This window comes from Mus musculus, chromosome 7 (assembly GCF_000001635.26).
Source record: "Mus musculus strain C57BL/6J chromosome 7, GRCm38.p6 C57BL/6J".
Lineage (NCBI taxonomy): Eukaryota > Metazoa > Chordata > Mammalia > Rodentia > Muridae > Mus > Mus musculus.
In genome coordinates this window covers 125,654,023-125,677,878 of record NC_000073.6, presented here as the reverse complement: position 1 = coordinate 125,677,878, position 23,856 = coordinate 125,654,023, and the positions used below count along the sequence as shown (strand labels likewise).

General features: G+C 49.4%; 1 protein-coding gene across 1 annotated transcript in view; it reads left to right on the top strand.

Moving 5' to 3' along the window:
• The window catches only part of Gtf3c1 (general transcription factor III C 1), a 66,735-nt gene that overhangs the window by 29,810 nt on the left and 13,069 nt on the right, over positions 1–23,856 (top strand). Inside the window, exons 9-27 of the mRNA NM_207239.1 lie at positions 263–578; positions 1,194–1,396; positions 3,686–3,822; positions 5,041–5,194; positions 7,301–7,404; positions 8,112–8,296; positions 8,461–8,730; positions 8,880–9,025; positions 9,788–9,885; positions 10,471–10,567; positions 10,678–10,855; positions 14,333–14,471; positions 14,785–14,920; positions 15,224–15,302; positions 15,432–15,620; positions 18,665–18,822; positions 20,251–20,393; positions 21,954–22,035; positions 23,300–23,412. Of these exons, the coding sequence (NP_997122.1) occupies positions 263–578; positions 1,194–1,396; positions 3,686–3,822; positions 5,041–5,194; positions 7,301–7,404; positions 8,112–8,296; positions 8,461–8,730; positions 8,880–9,025; positions 9,788–9,885; positions 10,471–10,567; positions 10,678–10,855; positions 14,333–14,471; positions 14,785–14,920; positions 15,224–15,302; positions 15,432–15,620; positions 18,665–18,822; positions 20,251–20,393; positions 21,954–22,035; positions 23,300–23,412 (2,927 nt within the window). The remainder of the gene's footprint in view (positions 1–262; positions 579–1,193; positions 1,397–3,685; positions 3,823–5,040; positions 5,195–7,300; positions 7,405–8,111; positions 8,297–8,460; positions 8,731–8,879; positions 9,026–9,787; positions 9,886–10,470; positions 10,568–10,677; positions 10,856–14,332; positions 14,472–14,784; positions 14,921–15,223; positions 15,303–15,431; positions 15,621–18,664; positions 18,823–20,250; positions 20,394–21,953; positions 22,036–23,299; positions 23,413–23,856) is intronic.

Below are 23,856 nucleotides of genomic sequence, written 5' to 3'. Positions count from 1 at the left end.
ACTCTGAGCTCTATATAACCAGCACAAACCAATTCCTGACTGTCTGTGAGCCAGGTCCAGCAAAGATGGTGCATGGAAAATCAAGGCCCTCTCCGTAAAGGGTAACTAGGTTCAGAGAGCAGACACAGTCCAGATCATGTGTGGTCCTGTCGTGGCAGACCCTGCCAGGAAGGCGCTGTACAACAGGGGGAGAGCACTTGGGGCACCTTATACCTGTAGGTGCTTATACCCTCTGGAGTGTGCTAACATGTGGTTGCCCTAGGGGTTCATGGAAGATGAAGGCCGGCAGCGGACCACCAAGTACATTTCCTGTGTGTTTGCGGAGGAGAGTGACTTGAGCCGACAATATGCTCGTGAAAAGGCCCGAGGAGAGCTACTAACCACTGTGAGCCTCGCCTCAGTGCAAGATGAGTCCCTCATGCCTGAGGGCGAAGAGGCCTTCCTCTCTGACTCAGAAAGTGAGGAAGAGAGCAGCTGCAGTGGTGGCAAGCGGAGGGGCCGAGGGTCCCGGGGCCATGCAAGAGCCTCAGGGGATGCTGGGTCTGGCTCTCGGCCTCATCACTCCACTCCAGCCAAGGGTAAGGGCTGCTTGAAGCATATGGGGGCATCGGGGCCACACACCCTGGCACAGCTCACCATAGTCAAGGAGCAGTTGTTCAGCTCAGCAGGCACCGGGAGCTCTCCTCGGTCACACCATCATAGATGTGGAGGGGTCGGTCGTATGGTGTGTCCTGGCTTCTTGCAAGGTAGTCAGTCTCCTTGAATAACATTTTTTTTACATGTTTTTACTACTCTCATCCCTTCCCTCGGTCCATTCAAGAGCCAGAGCTTAGTTTACAGAATACTTCTATGGAGGCAGGGATGTTCTCCCAAGTGAGCTGTTACAACCTAGTAACTCTCGCGTATTTGTTTGAGAGTGGATTTTACTACGTGACCTACCTTGAGCTCACTCCCCCACCCTTCCTACCTCAGCTTCCTGAGTGCTGAGCTTTCGGGTGTATAGTACCCTGGGTGGCTTCATCTCTTGCTTTAAAGGTGTGTAGAAAGTGAGTGGTTGATAGACTCATGTTCAGTTTTGTACTCCAAGACTGTAGAGTGAGCCCGAGGAGGTCCCTGGGCTAACCTGCCCTGTCTGCCAAGCAGAGAAGCCCTCCTTGTTTTCCTCTGACCCGCTGTGCCCGCTCTCCTTGCAGGCGGGTGGAAAGTCCTAAATCTGCACCCACTGAAGAAGCCGAAAGCTGCCGCTGAGGAGAGGTCCCGCAGAAGCTCCGCTTGTAGGGATGGCCTGGACACCAGCAGCTCGTCTGAGCTCAATGCCCCCTTCGACCCTCACAGCATGGACAGTCACAGTGGTGACATCGCTGTGATTGAGGAGGTCCGGCTCGATAACCCCAAGGTTAGTAACGACCCTAGAGGCTTGCGGCATGAAGACTCCAGTCTTCTTGGTTCAGTACTCGAATCCAGGGACAGGAACAGGCGATAGTAGTGTCACCTGCCAAACACAGGATGTGAGCCAAGTGACGGCAGCAGTTCCACAGAGACACAGAACCATTTGCTGCCTCTGCCCCATGCTAGGCCTAGTCCCAAGTCTCCAGTGACCTCTGACAAGGTGGTTTTTTCACATAAATTCAGAGGGAAAGTTTGTGTGGTTAATTTACATAGCCAGTATTGCTGTGAAGGCATTTGGCAGCGCTTGGACCTTTGTGATAATCACAGTTAGGCAGCGAGATTGGTGGCAGCAGCAGGTGAAGGCAGAACGCTTTGTTGCTACTGTTGTTATTTGGGGGCAGAATCTCACTGTTGCTCAGCTGTCCCCCACCTCCTAGGCTTAAGCACTGGTGTGGACCAGCAGCCAGGTGACTCCAGCTGCTGCTGCTGTGTTCAGGCTTCACAGCCCGAGGAGGAGAAATATGGAGTCTGCTCTGAGCCATGGGATGGGAAATTGACCTGCTAAGAGATGGCAGCGTGGGGACCTCCCCAGCGTCCATTCTCCCGTCCTGACGTAGCAGGCTGCACTTGGCCCTGCTGTAGAATTGAGGGGCTCTGGGTGATTTGATCTTGACGCTTTCCACCCTTTAGTGCTTGCTAGATGCTGCCCAGTACCTTCTTGTTGGGTCCTCCTAATCCCAATCCAACAGGTCTTCCTTCCTTCCAGAGGCCTGTGCTGCCTGATAAAACCCTCCGTTTGCATCCATGGCTCCCTGAAGGGTTTTGGCAGCACACGGCTCTGCTTCTGCAGTTTCTGGCTACTGCGGCAGCTTCCTCCAGAATGTCGCTCTGAGACATGATGGACAACAGGTCTCCACTTCAGGGACCTTTCTGAAATCCTCTAGATTTCACTCTCTGTTGTGAGAGAACTCTGCCTTACCTGGAGAACCTGTGGTAGGCAGAGAGCAGGCTAAGCTTAGCTGTTCCCACATTGTCACCCCAGTGCCTGAGATGCATTTCCACTTCCTGAAAGTACGACTCTAAGCCATAGCCACCTGGCCACACATGCCCTGTGGCTGCCATGTGATGTCAACAGATATTCTTTTTCATTCAGGTTTCATGTTCAGACTTTACCACATTTTGATGTGATAAAGGCACAGGTTTGTGGTAAGCTCCTAGAAAACAGACCTTAAGGATGAAAGTAGAGTCGGGTTGGGGAGCTGCTGAGATGGCTCAGTGGTTACGAATATTGCCTGCTCTTAGCTGAGAACTTGAATCCAAATCCTAGTACCCAGATGCCAGTTCACAATTGTCTATGGCTCCCAGGGCATCTGATGCCCTCTTCTGGTCACCTTTGGTAGTGCATGCATATGGCACATGAATATACAGGAATGCAGGAACACTCATACACTAAAATAAAAATAAATAAAATATTTTTAAAAATTAAAGTTGTAGGTGAAAAGATGGCTCAGCAGCTTAAAGTACTTGCTACTCTTCCAGAGGACCTGGGTTTAGGTCACAGCACCTACACTAGGCAGCTCACTACCTCCTGTAACTCTAGCTCCAGGGGATTCTACCCTCTTCTGGCCTCTGGGCATCTGTTCACATATGGCAGACACACACACACACATAAATAATAAGGGAAGAAGCCCCCACCTCCATCTTCACTTTCCGTCCTTGTATTCTCCCAGAAACCTATATTGAATTCCCAGCCCTCTCTGCCTCGCCCTCCAGAAAGTTCCTAGTTTTAGATTCAGAGCCTTGTCCTAGTGCACGTGTGTGTGTGTATGCATGTGTGCACATATTTGTTCTGTATGATCCCATACCACTTTTTGCCTCTCTGATCCCTGATTTCTTCTTGGGGCCTGAGAGTAGTAATGAGGGCTCTGCTGAGCTCTCCATGGCCTGACAGCAGCCTTAGCAGGGGTATTGGGCTCTTCCCTCCCATGAGGGACAAGCCAGGTGGGCATGGAGCTACTCTTTGCTTTTGGAAGTGTCCCAGTAGGTGATGCCCCAAGTCCCACTCTGAAACCAGCTGATCCTACAGTCACCCACGATCAGCTGACAGGTACCTCCAATGTTTGTGAACCCTGAAATGAGAGGGTAGTGGGATCTTGTGTAGGGAGCTGGCCTGGCCTGGAACGTTCTCCTTGAATAACAGAACCTGACTTCCTTGAAAAGGAGTGTGCCCCTCGGGTATAGTGTCTGTCTGGTCCTATCCTTTCTGACTCCTGCCTTTGTGTTTCTGTTAATGTAGGAGGGTGGTGGCTCCCAGAAAGGCGGACGGCATGGCTCAAGCCAGGACAAGCCTCACAAAACATACCGACTGCTAAAGCGCAGAAATCTCATCATAGAAGCTGTCACCAACCTCCGCCTGATTGAGAGCCTGTTCACGTAAGTGTACTGTTGTCTCTGTGACTGCCCTTCTCCTCCCTAGCAAGGGCTGGGAGGCCTTGAGCTGTGGCCTTGCTATGTGTGTTTTACGGTGTCTAATTGTGGTCAACAGGATGTAGATTTCCTGTCATTAGCAAGGGTAGACCTAGAGAATGAAAATGCTAGGTGTCTAGGAGCCCACACTGGCTTTTCTCCTAACCTGAGTATTCCTTTTGTGTAGCTGTGTCAGGCAGGATCTAATTGGCTCATGGTTTCTTGGGTTCTTGGTGTGGTCTCATGGCCTTGTATACATGGTGGTAGGAATATGTAGCCAAATCGCATCATCACTTTATGGCAGCCAAGAAGCAGAGAGAGGGCAAGGTCTGCAGCAACCTACTTCCTCCTGCATGCAGGCCCCACCTTACAAAGTCTGCAGTATCACCATCTTCTGGGTCCAGGTCTTAAGCCCATGAGTTGTAGGTGACATAGCACATTTAGACCATAACACTGGGGAATTGTTACAAGAGAAGGGGGACCAAGAAACCTGTGTGCAGTCACGTTGCAAGAGGCACAGACAGGACTGTGTTAAAGACAGAGGAGCTGAGTTTCAGGTCTGGTCTTTGTAACTCTTGGAGCCACCACTCTGTTGGTGCAGCACCTCCAGAGCTCTGAGACCAGAGTAAGAACCATTGGCAGAGGGGCCACCCTACAGTCACCAGCGCTGATCCTGTGCCCTGTCTCTGGCTAGCTGGGGTGCAAGGAACACCTCAGATACATCGTCACCCTGGTCTTTCCTGTGCCATGTGAAGCTTGTCTGGGTGTCCTGGTGTCCATATTGGCCCTGCTTTTCTTTATTAGTGATCTAGAAATGTCACAAGAATCAGAAAGATTGAGAGAGATCAGTAGGATAGAAAGAGGTTCAGACCAAGGAGCAAGTGGTAAATTAGAGTTTTTCTACCTGAATGTTAAAGAAGAGTGCAGAAAACAGGTTTCCATCCTTGCACTCTGTGCCCCTCCCCCCATTCCTTTTCCCTGTAAAGTCATGTGATCTCTGTTGCTGTGGAGCTGCTGTGAGTAATGGCCTTTCTTTAGCTAATTTGTTTAGTCTAGAATGATGTAGTATTTCATATTCCAAAAAGGCCACCTTCATAGGATATGAAAAACTCCTACAGTGTTTCCCTGGTTCCTGATAGACCTCTGTGCCCTGCATGTGAGAGAATGACCTTCTCTGCTATCCAGGATTCAGAAGATGATCATGGACCAGGAGAAGCAAGAGGGTGTCTCCACCAAATGCTGTAAGAAGTCCATTATCCGCTTGGTGCGGAACCTGTCTGAGGAGGGTCTCTTGCGATTGTATCGGACTACAGTCATTCAGGATGGCATCAAGAAGAAGGTAACCTCTTTGGCTTCCCCTTAGCCCACAGAACTAGCTCCATGCTTATGGGAAACATTCTGGCCTGGTGTTTCTTTTCATTGTTGTATACTGATTGATCTTTCTTGTTAGTGATTGGGACATCCAGTTCTGCCTCTTAATGTAGAGAGTAGGAGCCCTGCTGGTAGACTTCCTGTGGAAGCTGGTAGCATTAGAGCAGTGAGTTGGCTTAGGCTGGAACAAGAAGGAAGCAGACCTGTTGCAGTTACACAGGACAGTGTTAGGATCTAGAAGGGTCGTGGCCAGTCTGGGATGTGTCTGTTTCTTCCATCTCCACGTATCTGTTTCTGTAGCACTGTGATGGGAGCTGTTCCCATAGTAACTGTAGCTCAGCAGCTTTGCACACACTTTACAGCATCAATTTTTCAGGGTCAGAGTAATTGGGATGGTGCACTGGACATTCAGGCTGAAAGCAGTGGGACTGCCTTCACAGCCCCGTAATTTCTGACTGGATTTTCTCTCAGCTCTGAAGGAGCCCTGCTTTGATACTTAGTTTCACTCCTAAGTGGACAAGGTCATCTCTGCATTCATAAATCTTTTTTATTTTTTTGAGATACAGCAATACTAAAAAGTGACCTAAGAAATAGAGTTAGCTGTTGCATGTAGACAGGACTCGTGGGCTTTTATATCTGCTGCAAGTCACCTCCAAATAAAGCCATCAGGTCTCCTTGACCTAGCTCCTTCATCCACAGCTGTCTCCTTGACCTAGCTCCTTCATCCACAGCTGTCTCCTTGACCTAGCTCCTTCATCCACAGCTGTCTCCTTGACCTAGCTCCTTCATCCACAGCTGTCTCCTTGACCTAGCTCCTTCATCCACAGCTGTCTCCTTGACCTAGCTCCTTCATCCACAGCTGTCTGCCATGAATCCACTTGAGTGGCAGTCAGTCATATGCCAGCCTTCCTCACTGAAGGACACATTGAAGCCCAGCGGCAGGGGCACCTGTGACGTCAGCAGGTTTTACAGAAGCTGCTCTGTCAGGCTTCCTCGGTATCACTGTCGAGGGCAACAAATCCTCCCCCAGTTTGGGCCTAGGGAGACGATCTGGCCTCAAGATTGGCTTATCTAGTGCCAGCCTAAAAGGCTAGCTAGTGAAGATCAGAGCCTGAGGGAGGGGATGAGGGTGTCAGGTCAACAAACAGGGCCACGTAACCACAGGAATGAAAGTTGGTGGAAATGGAGCCTCCAGCTGCAGGGCCGCACATGGGAAAACTGTCGTATGCTTCTAAATTGGGTTTGAAGTTCACTGCTGAGGCTTGTTCTCTAATAGGACTTGCTTGGCCCAGGCTGTTGGTGACTGGCGGAAGCCCATGCTCCTATAGCCCCCTAACCCTTAGGCTATTGAGGAATTCACTGCTGGCCTAGGACAAGGGGCCAACAGGAGCTGCCATCTCTAAGTACTTTTCAGTTCACGGAGAAGTTGCCTAACTGGATCTCATTTGGGTCTCACAAAGAAGTCAGCAGTATGGGTGGATGCATTGCAGAGGTGGGCGTGGGGTTTTCTTTTTATCAGTGGTAAGCAGAGTCCAGGGGTGCTGCTGCCTGTCCCAGTCCCCACAGCTGCTGCCCTTCACACTGCAGTGACAGCAACACAGAAAGCTGCTCCTGCGGCACCCAGTCCATTCTGTCTGTCAGTGCGGAAGTTAGTGTCCTGACTCCTGCACATCTGCTACTCACTGCCCAGATTTTATCCCCTTATCTCAAGGAACAGCAAGCACTCGTAACCATTCTGCCTGGATCCCTAGGGAGAGGCTTTTACGCCACACTCACCTCTCCAGATTCTTGTGCAGTTAGGGAACTCAGAGGAGCATGTGTGGGGGGCCGCCTCGGCTATCAGAAGAGCTGGTGAGCTGTGACAGCCTGGTCAGGGAAACTGCAGGGCCAGCGGTTGTTGTCCAAGACATGGTGACATGATCCCTAAGAGGTTCAGATGCCTGCAGCTGAAACAGCGAACTGTCTACCATGTGTTCTGCCTCACTCTGAGTTGTGGGTGTGTTGGAAATATCTTCTGTGGAACCTCAGGTCAAACCTGCCCTGCCCTCTGGGACACTCCAACCTCTTCCCATAGGTAGATCTGGTCGTGCACCCATCTATGGACCAGAATGATCCTCTTGTGAGAAGTGCTATTGAGCAGGTTCGCTTCCGGATCTCCAACTCAAGCACAGCAAACAGGCAAGTGGAAGAACTCCCAGTTAAACTGCCCAGGCCTGCAGCCTCCCAAAGGCTTTACGTACACTTCATGAGATCCTGGGTTTGCTGGCTGGATGCTATGGCCCGTACTTACCTAGTCTACATGGGGATCCAGTTCTGAACTTCTAGTATTCTTGTTCTAATTTACCTTTCTTTTGATGGTGATGGAGAAGCGACCAGGGCTTTGCATAAACTAGGCCAACACTTTCCCACTGAGCCATACTACCTGCCCTGATGCCTGTCCATGTGGTAAATGTAACCAATCGGAGCACTCCCCATTAATGCTTCTGTGTAGGAAACTCAGTCTCGTTGTGGCATAAGTAAGTCACTTGCTTTCTTGAAGTCTCGATCATCTTACCCTAAGTGACTGAACGCACACTGGTGAAAAGCAGTTTTTAGGTGGCTGGGCTCCTGGTGGGCAGAGGAACTGCAGTGGTTGATCACATTAGTTTTTTTATTGCTGGTTACTGGCATCTGTGAAGCATCAGGAGACAGAGCACACTGGGTTCCTTTTCCTTCCTGTGGATAGCAGCCTCTGAAGGTCCCACATGAGCCCTTCGTGTTTTAGAGGCCATTCACGTGTGTCATCTGCCTGGTCCCATGACCAGTTGAGTCTGAAACCCCAGGCCTGGCAGATAGGCCTTGTCTTTGCTTCTAACGTGTTTCTGCACCTTATGTTTGGACTGCAGAGTTAAAGTTCCACCGGCCCCAGCGCCCCAAGAAGAAGCAGAAGAGGAAAACCAAGAACCAGAAGTCCCAAGTCGATCAGCAAACTCTGACCCAAACACATCCTCGAAGCCAGAAAGCACTCGGGTGAAAAAGACTGACGAGAAAATGGGCATAACCCCACTCAAAAATTATAAACCTGTCATAGGTAAGGAGCAGCTTCCGTCACCTTTGTCTGCTGTGCTCTGAGCAGTGGTCTATAAGTCACCTCCCTGGCACCCAGACCCTAGGCAGCTCATGGTAGCTGTGGGATGAACTGGACCAACACAGTCTGGGGCTGCTCAAGCACTGCCCACACCTTTCTCCCTACAGTTCCTGGACTCGGGCGCTCCATAGGCTTCCTTCCCAAGATGCCCCGCCTAAAGGCGATGCACCTGTTCCTGTGGTACCTGGTGTATGGGCATCCTGCCGGCCACACTGGGGAGCAGCCTGCTCTCCACAGTGAGAGGAAAACGGGCAAGCAGGAGTCCAGCAGACCAGGGGCTCAGCCCTCCTCAGGAGATGACTGGGACACCTCTGAAGCCAAAAACAACACAGAAAGCAGCTCCTGGGAGTCAGAAATGGAACTCTCCACAGAGATAGGTGAGAGCCGCGGGTCTGTATGTTGGGGTGGAGAGTGTAGGGAGAGACAGATAAATGAGCGCCATGGGCCTGTTGGTAGGAGATGGCAGGGTGAGTCCATTTTCTCCTGACCATACTCGCTACTTGAAGTGACTCTTGATGTCTTGCAGTGTATGTGGATGAGATCTCATGGATGCGCTACGTCCCTCCCATCCCGATCCACAGAGACTTTGGCTTTGGCTGGGCTCTTGTCAGTGACATTCTTCTCTGCCTGCCCCTCTCCATCTTTGTCCAACTTGTTCAAGTCAGCTACAAGGTACCTGTGATTCTGGGTCATCTCATATCTACGGGTAGTGGGGCAGGAAGCCTGTGCTCTGTGTGATCAAGGGCAAGTCCGTGGAGTTTGCCCTGTGGTGAATGAGTGGATGCTGAGATGGCCAGTCAAGGGAAAGCATTTCAGGTTTGAAGCGTTCCATTGTTATTCCACATAGAGTAGGGTAGAATTGATAAAAGAACTAGCTGGGTGGATGGGTAGTCAGTATACTTCAGAAAGCTAGCTAGGGAAGAAGATAATAAATATGTTGCAGCAATAAAACACCTTTTTAGAAACGTGATAATGTCAAAAAGGAACAAATAGAAATGACCCAAAACCTTATCACCCAAAGGTAATCACTGGTCATATTTTTGGTACATTTTCTTCTAGTCTTTCATGTGTGTGTGTGTGTGTGTATGTGTCTCCCTGTTCTTAAAAACTGAATTATGATTATACTTAAATCATAAGTCCTCTCCACTTATACATTATAGCAGTGTTTTCTATTTGGGGAATAGAATTAGCAGTCATCCCTCCCTGCTGAGAGGATGCCCCTTTTGCCTCCTGGAAAGGCTTTAGCAGCTGTGTGCCTCTCTACAGGACCAGAATGTATTCTTGCCCTCCGCCATGTGCTGGGTGATCTGGGGGTGGGAGTGTGGGGGAGGGATGTTGATATAGGGACCCAAGGCAGAGATGGGGAGGTCACAGTGTTAAGTGGTTTTCCATAAACCTTGGCGGCTGAGCTGAACCTCCAGGTGACCTCTGTAGGTGGATAACCTGGAGGATTTTCTGAATGACCCGCTGAAGAAGCACACACTGATCCGCTTCCTCCCCAGGCACATCCGGCAGCAGCTACTGTATAAGAGGTGAGAGTAAGTCCCACAAGGTTGGGTCCCAGATGCTCTCCCAACCCTGGGAGAAGTAGAAGGCATTGCCTGCCTGCTGCACAGCCTTAAAGGGTCTCAGTAGTTCATTCACCTGATACGTGAGCTAGTACATATAGTATTTGGTTTTAGTAAGTAAAATTTGCTGCTAAGGGCTGGAGAGATGGCTCAGTGATTAAGAGCACTGACTGCTCTTCCAGAGGTCCTGAGTTCAATTCCCAGCAACCACATGGTGGCTCACAACCATCTGTAATGGGATCCAGTGCCCTCTTCTGGGGTGTCTAAAGAGAACGATGGTGGTGTACTTCCATATATAAAATAAATAAATAAATCTTAAAAAAAAAGTAGAGCTCATCTATACAACCGTGAAAAAAATCAGATAAAGACCTGTAGCCACTGGAGTGCTCTGGATTGTTCTCTTGCATTCACTTTCCAAATCAAACCCCAGGTGACTGATGCCCTAGGGGACGAGGTATCCAAGGCAAGAAAGAGAGAAAGCTCCTGCCTTACCCTGGCCTCAGGGCTCTGTGAGGTGTGTGGAAGGGGACCAACTGCTGTTTGTTCTAGGCGGTATATTTTCTCGGTGGTGGAGAACCTGCAGCGGCTGTGTTACATGGGGCTGCTACAGTTTGGACCCACAGAGAAGTTTCAGGATAAAGACCAGGTAGTGCTTCCTAGCCCAAGGAGGTGGGCCTGATTATCAACCCAACTCCAAGCATCCCGCCCTGGTGCCAATTGCTGTGTGCCTCCTCTCCTGATGGGTGTCTCCTGTAGGTCTTTGTTTTCCTGAAGAAGAATGCAGTCATTGTGGACACCACCATCTGTGACCCACATTACAACCTGGCCCACAGCAGCCGGCCTTTTGAGAGACGTCTCTACGTCCTGGATTCCATGCAGGATGTGGAATGCTACTGGTTTGACCTGCAGTGTATCTGCCTAAACACCCCACTAGGTATCCTGGCTTACTGTGCCCTCTGTTCCTTTTCCCCTTGGTGTGACCAAGGATGCAGAACCAGAGGAGAGCCTGGGGGTTGCAGAGTCCATTGTCTTTCAGACCCACTCCCTTAGGCCCGGGTGTCCTTGAAACTTCTTGTAAAGCCCTGTGGCAGGCCTTGAAATGGGAAGCTCCTGCCCCATCTCAACCCCATTCAGCATCCAAACCCAAGTGTTTCACCTTCACTCACAAGCACACGTTGGTATTTACCCAGCATCTGCTTTAGGCCGTCACTTCCTAGCCTTTGTGGTGATTGTGCTCTAGGGAGGAGAAAGCACAGCTCAAGAGAGAGGCCCTGAGTGTGATGGGAACTGTGTTGAGGCACACAAGGTTTTCACTGCAGAATATTTTGTCAGGACTTAGAATCATCTGAGGAGACAGAGACCACTGCTGAGCAGAGTGCTGAGATCTCAGGCCACTGGGGCTGCAGAAGACCCTCGGCAGGAGAAGTAGCTCGTGCCAAGGCCTTGAAGAGTGTTAGAGAGATGTTGGAGGGAAGACAGAGTGGAAGAAGGGTTGGAAGCAGACTTGGGGACCCTGTAGGAATTGCAGAGTTATTTGAAGAGCAAGAAAATGTAGAATGTTTACGTGCAAGCTGTGCAAAAAAATGACTGACTGCCCATCTTCTATGCTGGTCATTGCTATTTAACTGTCAACTCCCAGAAAGCCTACTCAGCATCTTGCCCTATCTTGTTTCCTCACATGCATCTCCAGGGTATTGCAAAGTGCCTTTCTGGAGTGGACGCCCTGTAGTATGCAAGGGCAAGTCCAGCCCAGGGCTTGGCAGGAGGTGGTAGAACTCTTCTTTTGGTACTCCTGCTACAAAGCCCCACAGTCACCGTCAGTTTTCTGTCCACATGAAAAGCACTGCTTGGGTTGACACCTAGAGAAGGGACTGTGGCTGGAATAGGGAATGCACACAGTTAGGTGCTCTTTCACTCGAGAGCTTTATTTAAGGAGTCCAGACAGACTTTAATGCAGAGTGTCTCTTTGGTATTTCGTAGTGAGGGAAGACCACTGTTGGTTTTCAAAGCACGAAATCTCCTGTAGTTCACACCTACATAAAATGTTATGAACCAGCATGTAATTTGCATCAGTCTCAGGCCTGGCAGTTACATTTTTGTCCCTTTTTAGATAAGCAGATTTGTCACAGGCTTATTGCAATCATTAAGCAGACATCCTTTGTCCCTTCAACAAACATTTGAGGAGGTTCTGTCCCAAGTAATGTGGAGAAACACAGTACATCATAGGATACAGTCATGCTGTGAAGTAGGGTGTCTGAGATGCCAGAATGCACACGGGTCACCTTGATGGCATGTTAGAGCGCTACTTCCTGGGTCTGGGCCCTGTCCAGGGAGGGCATTTATTTTGTTTCTGTTTTTAAATTGTTTTTTAGTGTACTTTTATTTTTTGAGATTATAATTACATTATTTCTCCCCTTTTTTTCCTCCAGCCTAACATATACCACCTCTTGCTCACTCACAAATTCATTGTTACTTTTTCTTTAATTGTTGTTTAATGTGTGTGTTTATGTGTGTATGCATGTGTGTTTATGTGTGTATGTATGTGTGTGTGTGTTTATGTGTGTTTGTATGTGTGTGTGTGTGTTTATGTGTGTATGTATGTGTCTGTGTGTTTATGTGTGTATGTGTGTGTATATGTAGTGTATATATTCATCCTAAGTGTAAATATAACCTACTCTGTTATATGCTGTCACTTGTATATTTTCTGGGGCTAATCATTTGGTGTTGGATAAACAGTTGGTGTACTCTTCCCTGGGGAAGATTCTTCCTCCTGATCTCAGCGTTCCTCAGTTGCTGCTCTTTGTCTAGGACTGAGACCTACTGAGCTTTCCCCACCCCCCCAACCCCCCCACCCCCACCCCCCCCATACACACACAGACACACACGTTAGTCAGGGTATCGATGCCATCCTTGTTCAGGTCTTCTAGAGGCAGCCATGTTGGTAAGGCTTCATCTCACAATAGACTTCTTATTCCTCTGAGTCTTAGAATCTTTCCATTCCTTCTTCCATGGTGACCCCTGAGCCTAGGTACAGGAGTATGTTGTAGATACATCAGTTGGGACTGGTTGGGATTGGTTGTAGTTTGCTTATACTGGTCTTTGTTTGTTGTGAAGATAAGGGTCCTTGGTGAGAGATGAGAACTACACTGATGTTTGGGTGTGTATGTAGTTAGGGATGATGCCACTTTAGTAAGGAGTGGTTGTAGGTTCTTTCCAAGACCTATGACTTCACTAGCCCTACATGGTTGCCTTGGTTTCCAGTACCAGAAATGAGTCCCATCTTGTTGAGCAGGGCTTAAGTTCCATTAGAGAGCTGTTGGTTAATGCTAAGGGGTGTGTGCCACTACTGAAGCCTTGGAGGCATCACGCCATGCTGGTCGTTGATGTGTTTCATGGGCATCATAACTGAGAGGCTGTACGCTGCTTCCTGATACCATGCAAGCTAGTCCTCAGGGGCCAGGTTTCAGGTCGGATCCAGCTCAGGTCCTCAATGTCCTGTGTCCAAAGGGCATGGTATCTTAAGCAGGAGGAATGTCCCCTCCTGGAGGCAACCAAGGGCAACATCAGTAAGTCTATAATGTTTTGGAAATTTCTTGGACAACACTGGCCAACAACTCAAAAAGGGGGCTTTTCATAACTGGTGTTGGGAATTTTGTTAGATGGTATATGATTCTGGGAGGAAGCATTATCAGCCCAGAAGGGCTTATTTCTTTTAAACTGTATATGTATACAGACTTATGTGTAGTGTAGGTGTTCTTAAATAATTCTTTATCGTTTTTTCAAACTTTGATTTCACCCTCCTGTATTTATCTTCCTCTCTTGCCCCATTCCCCTGCTTGTGCCCTGCTTGTTCTCTTTACCGACCACCCCCATAATGGTGCCTTTTTTCCTTTCAAGAGGATATTGTTTAACAAATATGTCAGTGGGTACCTTTATTACGTTCATGAAAGAGTGGCCTAAGGTCACCTGAGTGTCACATGTCTACTCAAAGGAACAATAATAGCCTTAGACAAAGTCTGTAATCTCCCTGAACTGAGTGCCTTGCCTTCTAAACCAAAACTGTCAGCACCCCTGTGTGGGGTGCAGTGAAGCCAGCAGATTAGCTTATATACTACTGTAGCCAAGAAAAGCTGGCCTCGCTGGCCATGTCATCAGACTACCCACCAGTGTCCTAACCAGGAAGGTGGCTTGCCCTGGGTGTCACTTGCTTCCCTGTCCTTACAGACGGCATCAGTAGAGATGCTGTCAGAGGTTCCCACTGCAGCTTTCACCTCTCTGTCTCTCCACTCCAGTCATTGCCACTGTGGCTCCCTTTCCTTACACCTCACAGACCACATGTCCTCTCTTCACTCTCCCTCTGGCTGCCAGCACCTGGCAGGAAACATGACTGAGCCCTGCTTTGGTTCTCCAGGTGTGGTGCGTTGCCCGTGTGCACAGAAGATCTGCCCTGATCCAGGCAGTGACCCAGAAGGCAGCTTGCGGAAGGAGCAGGAGAGTGCCATGGACAAGCACAACCTAGAGCGCAAGTGTGCCATGCTGGAGTATACCACGTGCGTGCCAACCCACTTCTCTGTGTGCCCAGTCTCGGCTAGAAGCCACACCCATCAGTTTGCTTGTTGTGTTTCTGAGCATTGCTGTTTTTCTGAAAGTCCATCCATTGTCAGAATGGACAAGTTGGTGATTTTATATGAAAATGAGATTTTTTTGACTTCTGAAAAATTAACCACTTGCCAAGCTAGAGCTGCCTGTTCAGCAGTGTCCTAGGAAAGTGAGCACTGTCACACATACACATAGAGGTTCTCCCACTCCATACCCTGGCTCTTCACTTACCAGAAAGGGTTCTTTTTCTCTGCCTTGTCTCAGGGGGAGCCGAGAAGTTGTGGATGAAGGCTTAGTCCCAGGGGATGGGCTGGGAGCTGCTGGGCTGGACTCCAGCTTCTATGCACACTTGAAGCGCAACTGGGTCTGGACCAGCTACATCATCAACAAAGCCAGAAAGGTAGGCCCCTGGGGACACACCACCCAACACCTGGTGCCATCATCACTATAAAGGGCCTCCTGGCTCTTTGAGCCCAAAGCTAGCTGATGAAGCCAGTGTTAAGAGGGGACACTTGAGTATCTGCCCGGCCTAGTTTGGTTTTTGACTTAATCTGGCTGTGAAATGGGTGGTTGTTCCTTTTTAGAGGCATACAGAAAGTCTGATGGCGCAATGCCTCCAGGAGGGGGTTACCTACAGGAACTGGGTGGCTATAGAGACCCATGGAAGTTCTCAGCTCACCCCAGTGCTATGCTTACCTTTCAGAACAACACCTCCGAAAATGGGCTCACAGGAAGACTCCAGACCTTCCTGTCTAAGCGCCCAATGCCCCTTGGGTCCGGAGGTATGTGTCGGACATCCACACAGCGAGCCAGTATGAGGCAGTTAAGACCAACACCACCGTGGGTTCTGCTGGCCTGTGTGACCTCTGCAGGGACTGTCCACAACAGCTGTGTCCTCTGGTTATTTCTAGGCAGTGGCCGTTTGCCTCTCTGGTCAGAGGGGAGAGCTGATGCTGAGCTCTGTGCTGACAAGGAAGAACAATTTGAACTGGACAGAGAACCTACCCCTGGCAGGAACCGGAAAGTGCGTGGTGGGAAGAGCCAGAAGCGGAAGCGGCTGAAGAAGGAGCCTATAAGGAAGACCAAGCGAAGAAGAAGAGGTCACCTGGGGATGTCGATGACCTGGGTCTTTGCATGGCTGTGGCACATTGCTGTGGTAGTCCCACAGGGCCTGGGTTCATCCTGCAAAATGTCCGTTTTCCCTGTCTGCAGCCCTGACTTGGCTGTATCCCTGGCCAACCAAAGCCTGGGCTATTTCCCCAGTTTTCTCTGGCTGTGAACTTTGCCAGCCTTTCTCTTTAGCAACTTTCTGATGTAGCAAATTTTGGATTTCATCTCCACTGGAAAAAACTCTTCCTAGCAAGATTCTTGTCATCTAAATGAAGTTCCTTTCTTCTCTTGGTTTGTCTTGTTTTGTCTGCATCTGCTTCAAGCTTAGTGCTGTTGAAGTGAGACTAGGAGGAAGCTGGGAATGGCTTAAATCTGCACTGTCCCTTCAGAACTAGCATAGCCTTCCTTGGTACTTTCTAGTCTGTGGTTCATCATCTGAACTGCATTTCTAATGGAAGTGAGTGATGGCGGGCAGCTCCCTGAGTAAGTAGGCTATATGTTTAATATCAAGCCTAGATGCAGGCTCTTGAGAAGAAAATGCTGATGCAGGAACCTACTTTATTGGTTTGTGTTGCTGGCATTCATAATAAACAGCATCCCATCTCTTGATATAGCCCTTAACTTAGCCTGTTACAAATACGTGAAAGACCAGAATTCCTCAGAGAAAATGGGGCGGCTGGATGTGTATATGTGGATCCTAGCCCAGAGCTCCCTACAGTGTGAATATGTGATGGTGCCGTCACCTGCTTTTAGTTAATGTAGCATGCACTTTGTGCTGTTGTGGTTTCTATGTTGTCATTATGACACTTTAGGAAGGATGTATTTGACACACAGTTTCAGAGGTTTGTTCAGTGGTCCGTTTCTGAGCTGGTGAGGCAGAGCTTCATGGCAGGGGGTGTGTGGTAGAGCAGAGCAGCTCAGCTCAGGTGGACAGAAGGCAGGGCTGCTACCTGTGCTAGGAGCACCCTCCTTCAGCCTATTGGGATACACCCAGAGGAATGCTTTACTGTCAGTCTCCGGGGCTTCTTTATCAGGTAACAGTCAAGGTGGGCTCTGCAGGAGGTGATCTTTGTTGTCCCTTAATAGTTTTAGATTAATCTGTATATGTGTGTATGCCTGTATGCGTGTACACACAAGCCACAGTGAATGTGTGGAGGTCAGAGGGCAACTTGCCAGAGTAGTTCTCTTCTACTACTATATGGATTGGACTTGAGGTTGTTAGATCTGATGGCAAACCACTTTCCCTGCTGAGCCATCTTGCTGATCCCAGCACATGTTTTTATACTGTTGGTTTTAGTCTTCAAAATGGCCCTAGAGCATAGACTTTGCTATCCCTATAGAATGCAAGAATCTGCATGTACCCTGAGGTCACAGGCAGACAGATAGTTGGGGGTTCAGGTACTGCTTTTGCTGCTCTATTTACTCTGAACATATTCTAGAAGCCTCTGTATGAGTTACCTTCAGAGGACTGGGGAACCCAGAGGAAGCAATCAGAGATTGACAAGCGATGAGAGAAACAGACTTACAGAATGAGTATATAAAGGGAATTTTTTAGAACGGCTGTGGACCAGCTAGCCCCACAATGGCTGTTTTCCAGTAAATCCAGTCAGTGGTCAGTCCATGAGGCTGGATGTCTCAGCTGATCTTCAGTGTATGCTGGAATCATGGAATAGACTCAAATGCTGGAAAAGGAATGGACTTGCTAGCAAAAGCAAGCAGGCAAAAAGGGACAGGCTTCCTTCTGGTACTCGTTGTGTTTTTACCCCATGCAAGCAGCTCAGCAGGTCTTGGTTCATTTTCTAGAGGAGAGACCCATCCATCCCTTCATCCCTGAAGGGCTATCATCCCTTTGTCATCCTGCCTGGATTAAGTTGTCGTTTCCTAATGACTTTCTCTCACCCTTCCTAATTCTGTGACCTTTTAATACAGTCCCTTTTGTTAAATTTATTTTCATTGCTACTTCATAATTTTGCTATTCATACAAATTGTGATATAAATACAATAGATAATAGATAGAAGCTTGTTAAAGGGGTCGCAACCACAGGTGTGAGACCCACTACTCTAAGTGATCTCCTGTACTCCAGAAGTACTATTTCTTACTTCCATTGTGGAGAAGCTACCTAATTTCCCCTTGGTAATCTGGATCAATCAACCCTCGGAACACTTTTTCCTCTCTAAGCCTTGGCTTAAGGGCATCAGAGGTCCAGAGTGACCAGAGGAAGTCTGAGCTTCCAGTTCAAAGGGAAGTTTGTTCTGGCTCCTGGCAGAAGCACTCTCTTCTCTAGAACCAAACCTTCAGGAATAGGATCCAAAAGTTTTCCTAGAGGGTCACTAGAGGTGATAGTGAGTGGAACGATTCCTTTCCACCCCTTGATTCCTGGGCCCATGAATCCTGGCTATGGGAGGAACGTGCACTGATTGAAAGCTTCTGGAAAACTCCACCCCAGCCCCCCAAGGCTACCTAATTGGTGCTGTAACTGAGTCTTTTTTTTTTTTTTAAATACTTACTTATTTTTATTTATTTATATGAGTACACTGTAACTGTCTTCAGACACACACCAGAAGAGTGTATCAGATCCGATTATAGATGGTTGTGAGCCATCATGTGGTAGCTGGGAGTTGAACTCAGGACCTCTGGAAGAGCAGTCAGTGCTCTTAACTGCTGAGCCATCATTCCAGCCCGTAACTGTGTCTTCAAAAGGCCATTCCATCTTTCTATCAGACTAGCTGCTTCGGAATGGTGGGGAGCATTATATGGCTAGTGGATCCCATTGATGGTGGTCCAATTGTCGCACTTTGGCTGTGGAGTGAGGGCTACATTCACATTGCCTCACCTGAACCCATGATACTCAGCCAAAGAAAATGGGTAAAAGAGCTGTCAGAAGATGGTGAACCCTTCATGGTTTGCTTGTTTGGAGCTGGGCATTATCTAGTAGCTGGCAGGCTTGGTCACTTCTTAACAGTGTAGTTGGGGAAGAAAAGCTAGCTCAAGCCAGTTGCTGAAGGACCCTCTCCTTTCTTCTTGTGTTTCTAGGAGAGCATCCAGAAGCCAAAAGCAAAAAGCTACGCTACCAAGATGAGGCTGACCAGAACGCCCTCCGGATGATGACCCGGCTGCGTGTCTCTTGGTCCATGCAGGAGGATGGGCTGCTAATGCTCTGCCGGATCGCCAGCAACGTCCTCAACACCAAGGTACCTCCATCACCCCCGTCCCCTGGGAGCATCCCCGTCCCCTGGGAGCAGCCCTTTGCTAGATTTTGAGAGGTGTGGCTCTGAACTTGTTTCCCATTCCTAGAGGCTGCCCAGAAAAGCATTTCCCAGAATCCCATGCACTTATACTACCAGCCTACATTTCTCCTAGCCTTCAGACGCATGTGCACTTCTGCCTGGCTGCAGTGGAGTAGGTCAAGCCATTTTGCTCTTGTCTGCCCATTCATTCTATGTTGTCTGCCTGTAGAGGCTTGGTGTCTTCTGTACCGTGAACCATTGCTTTCTGCCTTGGCTCTGCAGTTGTGGTACCCATGGACTCTGGAGTAGCTGTCCCCTAAGGCAGAGACACTTGACATTTGTTTTGCTGGCCATAGCCCTATGCTCTGTGTTCCAGACTCACTGTAACTTCCCTGCTTACCCTTCGTTGCTTCTCGTGGTGACAGGCTCCACAGCTCAGCCAGCGTTGCCTGGCTTCACATTCCGACAGCACCTCGGGACCCCGGCTCTCCTTGCTGCCAGCATGCTGTGCAGCCAGGCATGAGCACACTCATGCTTCTTTCCAGAGGGCAGCAGGACATGAGCTCCATGTCAGCAGGGTCAGGGCCCCGGCAGGCAGTGATGCCAACAGGGACAGCAGGCCTAAGAGCTGACTGTCCTCATCACCAGCACAGCAGCCAGGAGAAGCCATTTGTCTCTAACCCTTGTACCCCACCCTCTCCTAAATCTCATCCCTACTTTTCCTAAGGAAGATAGAGGGTGCCCATTACCACCCTGAACTCTATCTGCTACCTCTCACGTGGCTCTTTATTGCAATGCTGGTGGCGAGGAATGCCTCTCCTCCCTCATCACGTAGCCAACCATTCTTCACTAGAACTTGCTGACATCTTATTAGAGTTAGAAATGTCACCTGTCTTTGAGTCCCTTCCTGTGTGTTTTCTGACATGTCCTGAGTCTGCATCTTAGTTCATTTCTACCACTGTGGATGCTGCAGATGCTCATGATACAGAATGTGTCAGTCTTTAAAACTCTACCTCTCCAGCAAGGTGATGAATACCTTTGATCCTAGGAGTCAGGAGTTCCAGGCCAGCCCTGACCACACAAGAGAGAACCCTATCTCAATGTGAAAAAAAAGAAAGAAAGACTACCATACCAAAGCACATTTACTCTTAACTTTACCTGATACTAAGACCCCCCTCTCAGTGCTTGTCAGAACACACAGCTCCATATGATGTTGAGGGCTTGACCTCTTTTCCTGTACTGGCACAGGGTAGGTAGGCAAACATGAAGTGAGCACTTTGACCTCCTTGGGGAAACAGGCTCCCAGGATACATTCGTTCCCAATCCTTTCTGTTAGCTGTCCTGAAAATGGACTCTGCAGATACTAACTGTCACACTCTATATTTGAACTAGGTGAAAGGACCATTTGTCACCTGGCAGGTCGTGCGGGACATTTTGCATGCTACCTTTGAAGAGTCTTTGGATAAAACCTCTCACTCGGTTGGACGAAGAGCTCGCTACATAGTCAAAAATCCCCAGGCTTTCATGAACTACAAGTAAGCCATATTCACAGCTAGGCTGTGCCGAGGCCCGTGTTCCAGCACTCCACCCTTTCTCCTCCTTCACTCACTGCTCAGACTCGGGTGTGGAGTCCAGAATCTGGAAGTGGTTCTGAGCATTTCCATGTACACGATCTTATAGCTCACCCTTGGGAGCAGATGCAGAGCAAGGCTCTCAAGGCTGCTGGTTCACTATGCGTCTGCCCTAGTTATCCCCATACAGAGGTGAGGGACACTGACTGATGCTGCTGTGATCAGAGCAGTCCTAGGAACTCTTCGTAGAGCTTACTCTTGGGAGAAGCATGACAGACTGAGGATCACTCAGCAAAACACACTGTATCCCCTTGGCAGGACTGGTTGCCCCCAGATACTTTTAGGTGGGGCCCAGGTCTTAATGGGGACAGCAGGTACCCAGGAATCACAAAGCATTTTCTTGGCTGCGAAGTCAACCTACTATCTCCTTATAGGCCTTCTGGCCCTTCCCCAGGGGACTAAGGAGGGAGAGCCAGAGAGATTCTGTGAAGTTGGGAGATACCTACAGAGGCCTACAGCATGCTACCAGTGCAAGAATCGGGTAGGGTGGGAGGAGGGACAGAAGAATCTCTTATATAGTTCTTGTTCCAGATCAGACAGGGAGCCTGGGCACATCGTGACTCTGCACTGCAAGTCAGCTACAGTCACAGGCCACGGAATGACCAGCCCCGTGGGTCTCCACACTACATGCCTAGGGCCTTTTTCTATGAAGCTGCTTGTTCTTATTTGTAGAATGTTCTTGTTTCCTACCTGAATGAATTTTCTCTGAAGGAAAAATATCCACCTAGTCCCATTCTTCAGAAGAGGAAACACCAGAGAGGTGTGTCAAGGTGATAGAGAGTTGGCAGAGAATGAAGTCTGAAGCTTGGACTGCCTAATCCCAGCATAGCCCGGGACAAAGAAAGAAAAAGGGCGGGGGGGGGGGGGGGGGGGGCGGGGGAGGCTTCAAGGTCAGCAGGCCGGGGTTCTGTCCTCCTGTGTCTGTCTCCTGGACTGTGTCCTGGGGATGGGGTCATGTGCTCACCTGGAAGTAGGATTAAAAAAAAAAAAAAACAAGCCAAGGTCAGCTATCTCTGCCTAAGCCTTTCCTTTCCCTGACAGCAGACATGGTAGGCTCTAGCTGGCCAGGCCTTTCTGGTGGACCTGTTTCTCCTTTGCCATATTCCACTTTCCTCACAGACATGGACAGGCTGGCAGGTGGCCAGCAATGCTGTGCCCAGCAGCTCTGATAGAAAATGGTGGTGTACAGTCAGTTACAAATCACCTGTGATAGGGTATGGCTGAGGGAGAATGTTATTGTCCTCAGTCTCTTCATGGAAGATACAAGCCAAGATGGAGAATGTGAGTCTTGACCAGCCCGACTTGGATTGGGTGCCACTCACTACAGGGTGCTTATGCCCAAAGCTAGTTGTCCCACCCATGCCTGAGTGGATCCCAGCTCCCAGGCAGCTGAAGCCAGCAGCTCCCAGCTCAAAGCAGGAGGGTGCGGCTTGCGGCAGCTCTGGATCTTCTTCTCTCCCACAGGGTCTGTCTGGCAGAAGTGTACCAAGATAAGGCACTTGTTGGAGATTTCATGAGTCGGAAGGGTAACTACGAAGACCCAAAGGTAGGTCCCATGCAGTGGCAGTGTACTCTGAAGACAGGCATTGAGGGGCTGGCTAGCCCTCAGGGCCATTGGTCCTGACTCTGGGCATCAGTTTTAAAGATGACCACGTATGACTTGCTACTTTCAAATGCTGTTGAGCTTAGGGCCTGTTTTGTTAAGAAGACAAACTCTTTAGAAATGGGCAGAGGCTTTGAAGCTGCTCAGGTGGGCCAGATGGCAACTGAGAGTAAGGAGGTAGCTATGCGATGTCAGGCACTTCCTACCTGTGTTGGACCTGCTGCCAGGGAAGCCAAGGGACGCACTGGGCCTTCACCACATGGGGCAAGCCTTCTCCCAGATGAAGAAAACACAGGCACCAGGCAGCCAGGACTTCACAGAGAAACCCTGTCTCTCCCAGATGAAGAAGACACAGGCATAAGGGGATTCAAGAGGGTTGGGAATGCTGAAGTGCACACACCAGGCAAATGCAGGCTCGTGAGGCTAAAGACCTCACCTGTCCTGTAAACCAAGCAGTCCTGGTGTAGTGGTTTGATACACTGGCTCATCCTGAGAGTCCAGTCATATTGTGTCACACCAAACCATAACACCTACTAATAAATAAGACAGGCTGAGTACAAAACATTAGATACGCATGTCTATCCCTGAGGGCTTTTTAGAGGTATCTACTCTGGCCTGAAACTGGGAAGCCGGGGATAGCTGAGTAGATGTAGCAGAAGAGGGGTTACAACCCCCTTGGGACACAGTGGCACCCCAGGTTTGCAGCCAGGTGTGACAGGGCCGAGGCCTGCCCAGGTCCAGAAGACACCCATCTTCTCTGGTTGCATACGTCCCAAGCTTTTAGGGGCCGGAGCCACAGGAACGGCTGAATGGGGCTTATCTGGGACAGTGCTCTGCATGAGGCCGCCACCCAGAGGTGCTCAGGGGGAGCTGGAGTGACCGGCTTACATGAGGCAGCCAAGGAAGACCAAGCCGAGAAAGACTAGTGTGTCCATGTGCATGCTGGGGGCAGTGTACGTCATGTTTACATCTCCCCTCAGGCTGGGGGAGGTAGGCTGTCAGTGTCACTTGACTCCTGGACTCAATTCCTGGCATAGCAGTGAATGTTCACCACTCGGGTGACACATGGACTCAGGATAGAGGTTAGGAAAGAGCAAGCATGGTGTTTCTGGGATGCGGCTGCCAAAGGGGTCTGCCCATGATACCCTTGGTGTACACACAGCCTCTCTCCCATGAGAAGGTATAACTTCAAGCTCTTGTGTTGTAGGTTTGTGCCAAGGAGTTTAAAGAATTTGTAGAGAAACTGAAAGAGAAGTTCAGCTCTGGCCTGAGGAACCCCAATCTCGAGATCCCCAACACACTGCAGGAACTCTTTGCCAAGTAGGTACACTGTCCTCGGGGGGCAAACCTTTCACAGTGCAGGTGGGTAGCGGATGTTAGCCAGCTGGACAGTGCCTGTACACTTGGCTTTGCAGTTGACCCTTCGAGGACCACTTTACGTCAGGTGACCTGAGGTTCTGCTTGTCCTAGCACCTATATTTTTTTCTCCCACTGAGTTCCTGCTGTCCGCTTAACTAATTGAGGCTCCGTGTTATGTCTGGCTTTTGCCAAGTTTGTTGGTTTACTTATTAGATAGCACCATAGCCAGATGTCAGAACAGCTGCATCCATCCTACACAGCTTCAGTCCTGGCGAGGCACAGGCTTCTGTTCTCAGGCTAGAATCACAGAGCTTGACCACTATAAGGAGGACCAGGTTTCATACCAAGTTGCTCTCATAACAGAGCCTATGATTTCTAGCTCAGCCAATTGTGTGAGAAGGAGAG